The sequence below is a fragment of the Myxocyprinus asiaticus genome, chromosome 44, assembly GCF_019703515.2.
Source record: "Myxocyprinus asiaticus isolate MX2 ecotype Aquarium Trade chromosome 44, UBuf_Myxa_2, whole genome shotgun sequence".
Taxonomy (NCBI): Eukaryota; Metazoa; Chordata; class Actinopteri; order Cypriniformes; family Catostomidae; genus Myxocyprinus; species Myxocyprinus asiaticus.
The window spans coordinates 3,860,904-3,875,570 of NC_059387.1; the positions used below are offsets into that span (position 1 = coordinate 3,860,904).

The 14,667-nt window shown below is 36.8% G+C and overlaps 1 protein-coding gene across 3 annotated transcripts in view; it reads right to left on the bottom strand.

The window, feature by feature from the left end:
• LOC127434240 (dipeptidyl aminopeptidase-like protein 6) overlaps positions 1 to 14,667 on the bottom strand; it is a 506,360-nt gene that overhangs the window by 9,979 nt on the left and 481,714 nt on the right. For all 3 annotated transcript variants that reach the window (XM_051686825.1, XM_051686826.1, XM_051686824.1), the window contains 4 exons: positions 14,537 to 14,606; positions 8,326 to 8,520; positions 8,048 to 8,102; positions 5,529 to 5,628 (listed from right to left, as the gene is read on the bottom strand). In XM_051686825.1, the coding sequence (XP_051542785.1) occupies positions 5,529 to 5,628; positions 8,048 to 8,102; positions 8,326 to 8,520; positions 14,537 to 14,606 (420 nt within the window). The remainder of the gene's footprint in view (positions 1 to 5,528; positions 5,629 to 8,047; positions 8,103 to 8,325; positions 8,521 to 14,536; positions 14,607 to 14,667) is intronic.

Genomic DNA, 14,667 nt, shown 5'->3' on the forward strand with positions numbered 1-14,667 from the left:
AATGACTAAATGTAAATGTAAGTAAGTCATGTATGTGTTTGAGCAGTCAGACCGGGTTGTTGCCTGGGGAGAGAAGTTGTTCTTCAGTCTGGTAGTCATGGCGTAAATGCTCCTCATCCTCTGACCTGATGGTAGAGGAACGAACAAGCCATGTGACGGGTGAGTAGGGTCCTTCCTGATGGCAATGGCCTTCCTTCTGCACCGTGCAAAATAGATGTCCTCATCATAGGGAGGTGGGTCCCAGTGATGTGCTGTGCGGTTTTAACTATCCGCTGCAGGGTTTTTCTGTCTGTGACAGAACAATTCCCATACAAGACAATGATGAAGTTTGTCAGTACACTCTAAATAACATATCTATAGAAGTTAAAGAAAATGGGAGTTTTCAGGCCAGCTCTCTTAAAGGGATAGTTTACCCAAAAATAAAAATTCTCTCATCATTTACTCACCTTCATGCCATGTCCCAGATTTGTATGACTTTCTTTCATGTTCTGATCTCAAATAAAGATTTTTAGAAGAATATTTCAGGTATGTAGGTCCATACAATGCATTAAATGGTGACCAGAACTTTGTAGCTCCAAAAAGTGAAGATTTAGAGTAGTGTTTTCGTCGTTAATGTTTTAACGCATGCGATTAATTAAAAAAGTTCAACGTGTAAATTTGTCCTAATCGCAATTAACACATTTACCGTTAATACAGCATTAACCAACACTTCTTGGGAGGGTGGAACCTTTGTAATGTGTCCGCCCAGAGGCATTACACTGACGGACACACCACAAACACACACAACAGCGCTTCCTTGAAATGATGGAGATGGAGAAAGGAATTCTTAATGCTATTTGATGTACAAAAGAGCCTAGATGTAAGGTGCGTTTTAATTACCACAGAAGCAGGTCAAGTCTTAACTATCACCAAAATGCAGAATGTGACATTTTTGTCTGCAATCGTGGAGTTCAAAGCGGCGTTTAACGCTGACGCTGACGTTCTGACCCGAATCATGAACGCAGCTTCACGGTTGCCGTAGGAAAGTGGATAGCCACAGCCTACCAGTTGATTAATATTGTGGAGGATGAGAGTTTAAGAGATTTAATGCTCATTTCAATGAATATGCAACCTATGTGGGGTCTAGTTCTTTCAATAAGTCAAACTCCCACTTAGACTTTGGGAAATGTTTAATGTTTCTTGAATTGGTGCTATTTTACAGCATTCCTATCTTTATACTGTGGAAGGCTTTGTTTGGAAAATGTTAATAAACCATCATATTGTTACATATTGTTTTGCTCTCTTTCCTAAAATGGAAATAAATGCATTTTGACAGAAAAATAAGTACATTTTCGAAATCTGCGATTAACCGAGATTAACTACCATCAAAAAAATTATCTACTGACAGCACTAATTTAGAGTACAAAAAAGACTTAATATTGATCTGTTTCTCACCCACACCTATTATATCACTTCTGAAGACATGGATTTAAACACTGGAGTCATTTAGATTACTTTTATGTTTCCTTAAAGTGATTTTTTGGAGCTACAAATGTCTGATCACCATTCACTTGCATTGTATGGAACTACAGAGCTGAGATATTCTTCTAAAAAACTTCATTTGTGTTTTGCAGAAGAAAGAAAGTCATACACATCTGGGATGGCATGAGGCTGTTTCACCAAGGAGGGATGGCATTGTGCCTCCTTCCCCAAGATGGAGGTGTATATGGTCCATGAGAGGTCATCAGAGACATGTACTGTACGGCCAGGAATTTGATGCTGTGTGTTGTTTCCACAGCCTGAAGTCGACAAGTCTTGTCTTGCTGATGTTAAGTGAGAAATTGTTTTCCAGGCACCAGCCCTCGAGCTGCCTCACCTCTTATAACTATTGTAGATGAGCCCAATGACTGTGGTATCATTCGCAAACTTAATGATGTGACTCTTCTTGTGTTTGCTGACACTGTCATTGGTCAGTATGGTGTAGAGCAGTGAGAGCAGTATACAGCCTTGTGGAGCACAGGTGTTAATTATTTTGAGAAGTACTGGTATGGTGTTTGACAACATGAGGCCTGCTGCTCAGGAAGTCTAGGACCCAGTTGCAGAATGATGTGTTCAGTCCAAGATGAGATAGTTTATTGGTAAGAGTCCAGGGGATGATGGTGTTGAATGCAAAACTAAAATCCAGGAAGAGCATTCTGACAATGGAGTCTTTATTTTCCAGGTGACTAAGTGCAAAATGGATAGTGGTTGCTATGGGATCTGTTGAGTGCGTTTGTCTGTAGGTTTACTGATGAGGGTCTAGAGTAGTTGGGATGGTGGCTTTGATGTGTGCCACGACCAGCTGTTCAAAGCACTTCATAGCAATGGAAGTGAGCGCTACAGGGCGGTAGTCATTCAGGCACAACACTGGAGATTTTTTTGGCACTGGAATAATGGTGGTCGACTTCAAGCAGGATGGAACAGAGGCTTGTTTAAGAGCTGTGTTAAATATGTCTGTCAGTTGATGAACACAATCCTTCAGCACACGTCCAGGGACGTCATCCGGTCCAGTGCTGTGAAGGTGCTCTGAATGAGCGTGAAGAGCTAAAAAGTGTTTTTGCAGAGGACTTTACATAACTAGGACTAGTTGGAACAGCACTCGGAGTAGAAACATTCTTAAGACATCAAGGAAAGTGAGTCAAGACATTACAGCCTGTGTGGGGAACCTTTTTCATATTAAGTCCATTTGATTATTAACAAAATTATTCACAGGCCATACCATTGCTAAAGATAAAAAAATTATATTATACAATATTTTGCTTTGTTATTATTTTAAATAATTTTATCATAATTTTATTATTATTTTTACAGTAATGGAATCAAGGCCATTTTTTTTCTTCCCTTTTTTTTTTTGCATTTCAAATTATTTCTCAAAAGGTTTCATGGGCCTTATACAGCCCTGAGGCCTGTTGTTCCCCACTCCTGCATTACAGTAATGAATTTAAACACAAAGCGACATAATCCCTCCTTTTAATCTCACTATAACAGTCGACTCTTGCTGCACTGTGACATAAATGAATTAAGGCATTTTATGTTTTTGATTAGTAAATGTATGAACAAGTGATTTTTTAAACATTTATAACATAAATGCTCACTACATGGCAATTATTGTATGAAACGCACCCTTTTACTCATGTTGCTTTAACCACATATTAGTGATTTAGTGATTTTTAATGCATTTGTAAATGACTTATTGGTCATTAATGAACCCATAAATAAAATAATAAAATAAAAAAATGAATAAAAAATAAAATACAAATATCTACTACCACCCACTTCTTCAATATTCAGCTTATTAAAGGACATGCATACATAACACAAAATCAAATGTAAGGATCGGTTTTTTTATAACAGATTCTTAAAAGAAGGGTAAAACATCTACTCTAATTGGTCAAATAAACAATTTCTCACAAAAGCAAATCTGAAATTAATCCAAAAATATTTACGTGAAAATGTTCAATTAGGGGAATATTCCAGGTGAGCTCAATCAACAGCATTTGTGGCATAATATTGATTACCAAAAAAAAAAAAAAAAAAAATATTTCAACTCATCCCTCCTTTTCTTATAAAATTAAAGGTTACAGTGAGGCACTTATAATGGAAGAGAATGGGGCCAATTTTTGGAGGGTTTAAAGACAGACATGTGAAGCTTATAATTTTATAAAAGCTCTTACATTAATTCTTCTGTTAAAACTTGTGTATTATTTGAGCTGTAAAGTTGTTCACATGATAATTACTTGGGATGAGCTGTATGTTAAACACCCCCATCAATGCTACAAATAAAAAGGCATCAAGCTTTATCAGATTCACTGATTTTCCATTGCTTTTGGAAGATGGCATGCTACACACACGATGAAGCTCTTAGATGATCCTGGACAGTAAGGAAGAATTTAAATTTTCCTCAAAAGAAGAGCGTGACTGATGATGAACGGTTGCATTTTAAAGAGCGACTTGATCCAGCGGAGGATATAATTTCTGATAAGTCATTTATTCATCTATTCATAGTTAATGTACTGTGTGATAATAGGGTACAGCGGGGCAAAAGGCTCCATGGGGTAAAATACTATATAATTCCAATTACATGGAGATTTATCTGTTTATACAATACTTGACAGGTAATGAAATGTCAAATGTGATCGAAATGAACAAGAAATGGTGCACCCTTTTCTGAAGTTTTTATTTTGAACAAGTATTATTCATTTGTTACTCTAAATGCATCTTGCTGTCTCAAACGTATTTGCAATATTTGACAAATTATGTCATATAACTATTTGCCTAATATTTACACTATTTCATGAAAAACAAAAAATATTATACATCAACATTTAGGAGCACATAATGCATCAATATTCATGACCATTGACACTCCCTTGCATACAGCCTTTCTAAACGTTATGTTTATGTGTTTTATGTGAGTGTATGGGTATGATGGCTTTCACATATTTACTAAATCCAGCACTCAAAAGTCTGGTTAAAAAAATATTTAGTATGTGTTTTATGGCCCTATCTCAGTGTCCTTAATTATAATTTTTTTACTAATCAAGTTTAAACTTGATTTTCTTAAAAATACAAACATGTACATACATGCTGCTCACATATTATTGTAGCACAATTTGTGCTGAATACAGTGTAAAACACCTCAAAACATCTCAGACTCCAGAGGATTAAATTGTAATTTTTACAGTCGTTTTAGGGTTTGGTGACATTACGTCATCCTGGCAATGGAGTTGTAAATTTGGATATAACTTTTCACGGAAAAGGTATCACACTAAAATCATGTTATCAAGCATATTGTTTATGTTTTATGGCTATACTTTTGAAACAGTGAGTATTTTAATGTTTACAGATTGGCCCCATTGACTTCCATTCAATTTTAACTTTTTTTTTTTTTTTTTTTTTTTTAAAGAAACGTTTTTTTGTGGTAATCATTATTATGCCACAAATGCTGTCAATTGAACTTAACTTGTATTGAACCCAGAATAATCCTTTAAGCATTTGTAACATGTAAGTTAAAATGTTCCTTAATTTGGCAAGTATTGCATGAAAGTTGCCATTTATATTCATTTATTATAACCGCACATCAGTGATTTATAATGCATTTGTAGTGACTTATTAGTCATTAATGAACCCCTTTATAACCCCTAACAAAGGCAATATTAATATAAAGTGTTACCCAAAAAAGGCGCTTGACAGTAATTTGGCAACATGGGGTCGATTTCAGTGTACACGAATATCCAGAAGCAGCATGTTTATTTTCTGTGTGATCAAGCTGATGCAAAAGCCAAGGTGATTTACTTATTTATTTCTATTTCATAAGCAAAAGATAACAATATTCCCAGTCAGACAACTTTATGTATCACTGGTGACATTAAAAATGCGCCACAAGACCACAGCTGCGTTCTGTCCCATTTCGTTGTGCTCCATCTAGCTATTTTTATATGCATCTTGTGTATATTCCCCTTTTGTGTTTAAAAGACACACACACACACACACACACACACACAGCCTACCATATAGTGTAAAGTCTGTGATGGGCGAGAGCACTGCAGCACACTTGAGCATGGACTCTTCAGAGCTGAGCAGAAGACTGGTGATATAACCTCCATACACCTGAAACATCCACACAACATAACTCATTTTAGACATCTGAAATAGCACAGCTCTCTTTACAGTCCTTTCTCAAACAGTCAGCACTCATTAAAATCTGAGGCAGAAATCCAGTCTTACACCCTTTGAACATGCATTAATGAATCCTTTGAAAAACCACAATCTTTCGAGGAAAGAAACAGACGTGGGCAAAAACGAACATGCAGCAAGAAATGTAGATCTCCTCAGTTAAGTTATTCTGACTGCATGAAACCAATTTGTTCTGCTCCATGAGAGAGAAACTCGACTAAAGTTAGTAAACGTGGTTGAGTTCATCTTACATGCTGAAAGACAGATGGGCACAGTGGAGTCTCCAAACATCAGCTGCGTCCAGCTTTTACTCATGAGCCAGAGAGAACTCTTATTGTTCTCTGACACTCTGTTCCAAAACCTAGTGAGCAGCATTTTAGGTATCCCAGGAACTCTACTGATGGGAAGGCAGTTCAAACAGTAGGCAGCAAACTATGCTGGTCTCTAATAGATCTCATTAGGCCAAATTTTAACACCATGTTTTAACCAGACACAATAAAGCGACACACTATACAAGGTATCTGTTCCTTGTTAATCGGGGTTTTTGTCCGAACCAGCCACGACTGCAATAAGCAGGCAAGACATTCTGTCGATCATTTGTTTTCTAATTCTACCACATCCTGCTCCTTGTCCATTTTGAATCTTCAGTGTCACTGTGTGCAAATTTGCCTATCATAGTTGAAATAACTTGAACTCCATGTGAAATCCGGGAGGAAACATTTTTCGCCAACAGGAAGTTCATTGCATGAAATTCACAATCGCATGGATTCCCATTGAGATGAATATTTCGGCTGCACGAAATTTCACAGCGCGAAGGTAAATCTAACCTCGCCTTGAAGGGTTAGTTCACCTAAAAATTACAATTCTCTCACTATTTACTCACCCTCATGATATCCCAGGTGTGTATGACTTTCTTTCTTCAACAGAACACATTTGAAGAAAAATAGAAATATATCTCAGCTCAGTAGGTCCTTAAAATGCAAGTGGATGATGATTTCTCTTTTGAAGCTCCAAAAATCACAGACAGTCAGCATAAACGTCATCCATACGACACCAGCTGTTAAATTAATGTCTTCTAAAGCGACACGATTGCTTTTGGTGCGAAAAAGCTCAATATTTAAGTACTTTTTAACTCTAAATCATTGCTTCCATTCTGCTACGCGTGTGTGACGTAATCGTGTTGGCATGTTCACGCAAGAACTGACGCACGTGCGACACACCCGGAAGAGCAGCGCTGTTTGCAAGTGAGTAGGAGGAATGCTATACAGAATCTTCTTGTTTTTTTTTTCAGATCTTTATTTATCTGTTTCTTTACCCACAATGTTGCGTTTTTGTGCTTATCCTGGATGTTTCATCCAAGAACGTGAGATTACCTCGGTATCCATGGCAACACGAATATGTCACACAAGAGACCGTGTGATCTGCACCCTCTCGTGAACACGCATTCTGCTGCTGAACAGAAGTGATGATTTAGAGTGATGATGTGATGATTTTGCTAAAGTACTTCAATATTGATCTTTTTCACACCAAAAGTGATCATGTCTCTTTAGAAGACATTTATTTAACAGCTGGTGTCGTATGGATGACATTTATGCTGACTGTCTATGATTTTTGGAGCTTCAAAGGTCTGATCTCCATCCACTTGCATTTTAAGGACCTACTGAGCTGAGATATTTTTCTATTTTTCTTCAAATGTGTTCTGATGAAGAAAGAAAGTCAAACACACCTGGGATATCATGAGGGTGAGTAAATGATGAGAGAAATTTCATTTTTGGGTGAATTAACCCTTTTAGGCAGAATCACAAATAGCCTTTGTGGATCCCAAAATGCAACAAGCTCAGTGAAAAGTTTTAATCTGAGATGTCAGATGAGTTGAGAGAAATTATACTGTAAATGTATTCAATACTACAATGTACTCTTAAAAAAAGTTACATCGAATTTATAATGCACTTTTACACAATACTTGTGTGTGTTGTGTATTTTTATGATTATTCGAGTATCTCACCATTAAATTTTCAACATGTTAACGTCAAACTCTTATGAAATCAGTTGTCCAATGTTTGCTGCCAGATCAGACACTTATGAGGTTTTATTTCAGTACACCGTGTCCTTCCCATGGTGGTCCTGGTTGGTTTGGTGCTGGTGAGCTTAATGATCTGGCTTATTCAGATAGTTGTTCAGTCATAAGCTGGTGACCATGCTGCTCTTTTCAACAGAGTAAACAGCAAAGTGGCTCACTTTTGGAACCGAGCTTTATTGAACTTTATGTGTATGAGTGTGTATGAATATAGAGATGCAAACAGAGGTCTGTGTATGTGTGCCTGACATATAAATGTGATTCATGAGTTTTTACCTGCCCAAAAGCTCCAATCCTGGTCTTGTCAATGTACGGTTCCTGTACCATTATGCTGTCAAGCGTAAAGACAAAGTGTTAAACAAAAGAGTCAGCCACTGATTAGATTCTGTGTGAAATCTTCTAACATGCTGAATTATCAGACTGCTATAAATCGGTTGCTGCAGATCTGTTTGTGGGTTAAGGAGACACAGCACATGTTTATCAGTGCGCGTGCAGCTGTGTGTTGGCACTGATGGATGTACACTGTGTGTTGGGTGCAGATGGTGCTCATCTACCTGAGGACCTCCAGCTGGTCTTTCTCCTCGAACACCCCCAGTCTGCGCTGCACCTTATGGAGCAAGTTAGTCCCCTGAAAGCCACTTCCACGGCCGTCAAAGCGCACCACAACCACCCCAAAACTGCTGACCAGCACTGACGCCCAGTCAATGTGGAACTGCTCCGAGACAGACTGACTGCCTGGAGTCCCATCTCTGAGAGAGAGAAAAGAAACAAAAGAGCGAGCATTTTTAACTTTACACAATGGCTTTGACTCAAATCCTCCTTAGACAACAATTTTGGGCTTCATCAAATGCTTTCTGAGCCAACTCTGTAGCATGTTTGCTGTATTCTGGCAGATTTTGAGTCAGCAGCAGTTTTGGCCATCATAGGTGTTTTCAAGTAATGTATATTTTAGCAAGCTCTGAATGAGGAGCATTTTGTGCATTATAGGCATGATACAAGTCAGCATAGCTACATTTTTGGAATGTTTTGGTGCATTCAGAGTAGGGATGTAATGGTACGAAATGTTCACGGTATGATCACTTTCACAAATTGTATACTGTATTTTCAGGAAATAAAGTCACACCTGAATGTAACTCGCACCTGGTCAAAATTGTGTTGTTCAGAGAAAAAACAACACAGATAAGTTGCATCTTTGTATAAGTCACAATGACAGAGGTTAAATCCGGCAGACACTATGATCTGGGAGCAGCCGCCTGAGTCCTGACTTCCCTTCATCCACTCAAAAGTCAGATGCACTCCTTTATGAAGATTAAATGACCTCAGGAAATACAGATCTCTATGCTTTGGAACTCTATGCCTGTGCTTGAAGTGGGCGGGTACTCAAGGTACTCAGTACCTGCACTTCTATAATTTAGTCTACCGAGTACTCATCACTGACACTCCCTTGCATACAGCCTTTCTAAATTTTATGTTTTATGTGTTTTATGTGAGTGTATGGGTATGATGGCTTTCACATATGTTGTCATTTTGTCATTTTGATAAAATCGCATCACAGTCTAAACGTCTGAGCGCTTTCCACACAAAACTCAGTTTAACAACACTCAGCAGCGTGTGCATCAGCAACAGTGGTCCAGTTCTGGACAGAAGCGCACATGTTTACACTTGTCTGGGCTTAGTTCAATTACACTGACTGCTCTCCAAAACATGAACCACAAACTTTTAGGTGAGCACATTTTTTTGCGTCTTATTCAGTCAAATGTATTCATGCATATTGCTTACCTAATAGGTGCAGTCAAAACTACAGACTTAAAAATACATCACAGCTGTTCCAGTAGTGATGTCAGCTCTTATGCATGACCCTTTTCAACAAAAGAAAAATCAACGATGAAAACCTAACCTTCAAAGAAAATACACAGAAAAGTGTGCTTTTACTCTTCATTCTTCAAGTGTTAAACGCACGTGCCTAATTAATTCATGATCATAATGCTTGTTAAAATGTGAAGTTTCAATGAATCGGCATGCATGCATATATCCTGAAGTATTTGGCTCTTGCACAAATTTATGTGCAAGACAAGGAATGGTTAATTTTTCCTCTTTATTGAATGGGAGGATAATAGAGAAAATGGAAGAACAAACCTTGCTCTTTTTTCAGTTTTACATTATTGAGCTTAATATGAAAAGACAGTTAAACAATTTGATTGTCATTGTTTTCCTATGTGGGTTGAAACTGTCAGAGATACAAACTTTTACAGATCAAATAGTTTTAACTTTGTTTTCATAAACAATAACCTTAGATAATCTGGCAACCCTTTAAGAAATTAGTTGAAGAGCCCTGCCATTTAGTACAAACTTTCACATTTATTTATTTATTTTAAATAAACATATATTGTGAACAAAAGCAAAGTCTCAGAGGATCATTGTATTTACAAAAATATCGAGTTTACACTGGCGGCCAAAAGTTTGGATTAATGTACATATTTTGCTGTTTTGGAAGGAAATTGGTACTTTAATTCAACAAAGTGCCATTCAACTGATCACAAAGTATAGTCAGGACATTACTGATGTACAAAACAGCACCATCACTATTTGATCAAATCTAGACAGGCCCCATTCCCAGAAGCCATCACTCCAACACCTAATCCTTGAGTAATCATGCTAAATTGCTAATTTGGTACTAGAAAATCACTTGCCATTATATCAAACACAACTGAAAGCTATTTGGTTCATTAAATGAAGCTTAACATTGTCTTTGTGTTTGTTTTGAGTTGCCACAGTATGCAATAGACTGGCATGTCTTAAGGTCAATATTAGGTCAAAAATAGCAAAAAAGAAACAGCTTTCTGTAGAAACTCGTCAGTCAATCATTGTTTTGAGGAATGAAGGCAATGCTTGAAATTGCCAAAAAACTGAAGATTTCATACAAAGGTGTAAACTACAGTCTTCAAAGACAAAGGACAACTGGCTCTAACAAGGTCAGAAAGAGATGTGGAAGACCAGATGTACAACTAAACAAGAGGATAAGTACATCAGAGTCTCTAGTTTGAGAAATAGATGCCTCACATGTCCTCAGCTGACAGCTTCATTGAATTCTACCCGCTCAACACCAGTTTCATGTACAACAGTAAAGAGAAGACTCAGGGGTGCAGGCCTTATGGGAAGAACTGCAAAGAAAAAGCAACTTTTGAAACAGAAAAACAAAAAGAAAAAGTTAGAGTGGGCAAAGAAACACAGACATTGGACAACAGATAATTGGAAAGGAGTGTTATGGATCTTAACCCTATTGAGCTTTTGTGGGATCAGCTAGACTGTAAGGTGCGTGAGAAGTGCCCAACAAGACAGCCACATCTATGACAAGTGCTACAGGAAGTGTGGGGGTGAAATGTCACCTGAGTATCTGGACAAACTGACAGCTAGAATGCCAAGGATCTGCAAAGCTGTCATTGCTGCACGTGGAGGATTTTTTGATGAGAACTCTTTGAAGTTGTTTAAGAAGTTCTGAATTTTTTTTTTTTTTCAAACTGTAATAGTAATTTTTCATGTTATTAATGTCCTGACTATACATTGTGATCAGTTGAATGCCACTTTGGTGAATAAAAGTACCAATTTCTTTCCTTAAGTGCAAAATCTGTACATTATTCCAAACTTTTGGCCGCCAGTGTAATACTAAAAAAGGGAGTTCCTGCACTTTTTTCCTTCCACTTCAAGCACTGCTCTATGCTGTACACAAATAAACAGCTTTTAGTCTAAGAGTAAAACAGTATGCCTTCTGTATTCTATTCATTCATTAACGTTAGAGACTGTCTATCAGTGGATATTTCTGAAACATCTATGATGCACATTAATTATCCGGTTCACTGACTGAATGTTTTTACTAGAGTTTTGTGAAACATAGAAATTGTTAAAAAATAATAATATGATGGCCAGAATGTTTAAACTGGTTGCATAAAGTACTTTGTAAAAGCAAAATATTTTGAATTGGCCACTTTAAAATGCTTCTACCATCTCTATGACTGATGTTTTCATCTGTTTGAGTGTAAGCTTTGAACAGTGGTGCAGTTCACATATGTGGCTTTTAAAATGAAGTGACGGTTGAGTGAACCAGGAGGATGTCACAAGTTACAGATTTATTTGATCAAGTTTATAAGATGCTGTGTAAATGTAGCCGATTCTCTATTAATTTAACTGATATTTACAATGGAAATGTTAATTTCTTTACTTGGATTTTAGAAAAAAAATAAATAAATCAAGTAATACCATGATTTATAAATGTCAGCGGTTTGATAATTGTCTCTTTTTAAAACCGTTACATTACCAGTACATTTTTAGGCATCATAGTTTTGAGACACAGCCACTACTCCTAACATGCTCTAACTGCACGGGCAGCTCTATAGAGAGCTCAGGTGATTCTCTGCTGCAGTGTGTATGTGTGCGGTCGGTTAATTGAAGGCGGTTTGTAGATGAACTCATTTGTGGTGTAATTACAGTGGCTGAAAGTGTACGGCTGCGAAGACAAGATTAATAGCACTGACTCAATTTCAGAGTTCCACTCTTACACTTGATGAGACCTGTTGCAATAAGCCCCCACCCTCCTCCCTAAATCTGGAGTGGTAGAATGGTTTCAGTGGTTTGCTTATTGTCCTCCCACTTTGAGTTCAGTGACCCTCAACACAGTAAATAATCCAAACAAATTACATTTAAATAAAACATCAATGTATGATGAATGAATAATATGTTTATTGGGGGAAATTAGTAATTAAGTTCGATATTCCTTGAATATTCACCAGCTGTTCCTAAGGGACCATCAGAAAGGTCCACACACTGTACTGAAACGTCACTGGCTTTCAAGCGTTTATCCAACTGACTTGCATGTTTTATCTTATCAAACCCTGTTATGAAAACAACATCTTCTAAAGGTTGTAGTTTATTATCTATCTAGTTTATTACTCGAATGATTGGACACTGCTGACATTTAAGCGCAGTGGGTGGAATTTTTAGACGGCCCCTTACTCTAAATGCTGGCATCAGAGCATTTTCAAGCATAATTCTGCAGCTACAACAAGCGTGGACTGTTATGAGGACAATATTTTATCCCTGTTTGATATGTTATATACTCTAATCTAACTGTGCTAATGATATCTTTGTAAGATTACTGCTTCCAGAGTACAGGTAGGTGAAACCAAATGTCCAACGGATATCGAACTAAATTTATTGCATTCTGGAAGCATTGGTGGCTGTTTCAGCATTAGACAGCTCTAGCTTCAGTTCTACATAATGTGTGTTCTATGTGCTGTTTCAGAAACAAACAGGTTTTCAGCAAAATAAGGAAAAATGAAAATTACATGAAGATTACATTAACAGCACGATTTCCCACGTTATTATTATCACCAAATCCTGTCTATATCGCCGAGATTTTCTGCCTGATTGAATGCTTTTGAGCACAACTCACTTAAGATGTATCTTATATTGGCAAGTGTTCATTGTTTTAAAGTAGAGGAAATATTTTATATGTGTACGCCAGGTTTGTGAAACAACAATATACAGAATAAGGATATATAAAAATCAAAAACAGATGGGAATTCATGGGGAGCGTCAGATATTTTTAAAATTGTTTTACTTGGGGGCAATATTTGCTCCATTGGAATTTATTTTCAGAGTTTTCTTTTCTTTTCTTTTTTTCCTGCCATATAAAAACAGTATGTTGTCCATTTAATATGCCAAATAATTCACTCATGAATCAATTAATTAAAGGAATCTTCCGGGTTCAATACAAGTTAAGCTCAATCAACAGTATTTGTGGTGTAATACTGATTATCACAAAACATCAATTTCGACTCGTCCTTCCTTTTCTTTAAAAAAAGGAAAAATCGAGGTTGCAGTGAGGCATTTATAATGGAAGTGAATGTGGCCACTTTTTAAACGTTAAAACACTGACTGTTTCAAAAGTATAGACACAAGACATAAACGTTATGTGTGTTATCATGATTTTTGTGTGATAAAATCCCTTACTAACCACATCTGTGTAAAGTTAGAGCCAATTTTACAACTTTGTTGCCATGATGATGTAATGTCAACAAACCCTAAAACAACTGTAAAAATTACAATTTAAACAACTTTACAGCTTGAATAACACACAAGTTTTAACAGAAGAATTAATGTAAGTACTTTTATTAGTGCAAAATAATATTTTGTGGTAATCAACATTATGGCACAAATGCTGTCGATTGAACTTAATTTATACTGAACCTGGAATATTCCTTTAAAATAATAAAAGTAGCTATAAATAATGTGTAATATACTGTATGAAAACACAATGAAAATTCTGCTAGAATAAATTGTTTATATACATGGACTGTCCTTGTGTTAGATTATACAGATGTCCCCAGTCAGGGATTTCACTGTTTCAAATTGTAAAGTTTATTGTTTAATAAAGTTTATTATGTTCAGTATTTTCAGAGCTGATTTTAGTTCTGACAGTTCACTACAGTGACTGTACAGGCACTAAACACAAAACTAGATAGGCCTCAAACAGAATATAGTGAACTATGACAAATGTAAGATAACAGATAAAAAAATGAAAAAACGAAACAAAACCAAAAAATGCACGAGAAATGCACGACGGGCATTTTTTTGGGCCCCACATTTTAAATATCTGGGTTATTTTTGTAATTTCTGGGTCTTGGGACCCCGGCTGAATGGAAAAGAATCAGACCTGAGATATCGTTGAAAGGAAATGAAGAAAGTGACTTGACATTGACATTTACTCACACGAGGAGCAGAAGTGGGTAGTGTGAGGTGTCCATGAAGCCAACAGGTTTCAGGATCTGCATGCTGAGGCCTGTAAATGACAATCAGACATTAATTTGCATCTGTATTACATTAATATCCCTCTTAATCCT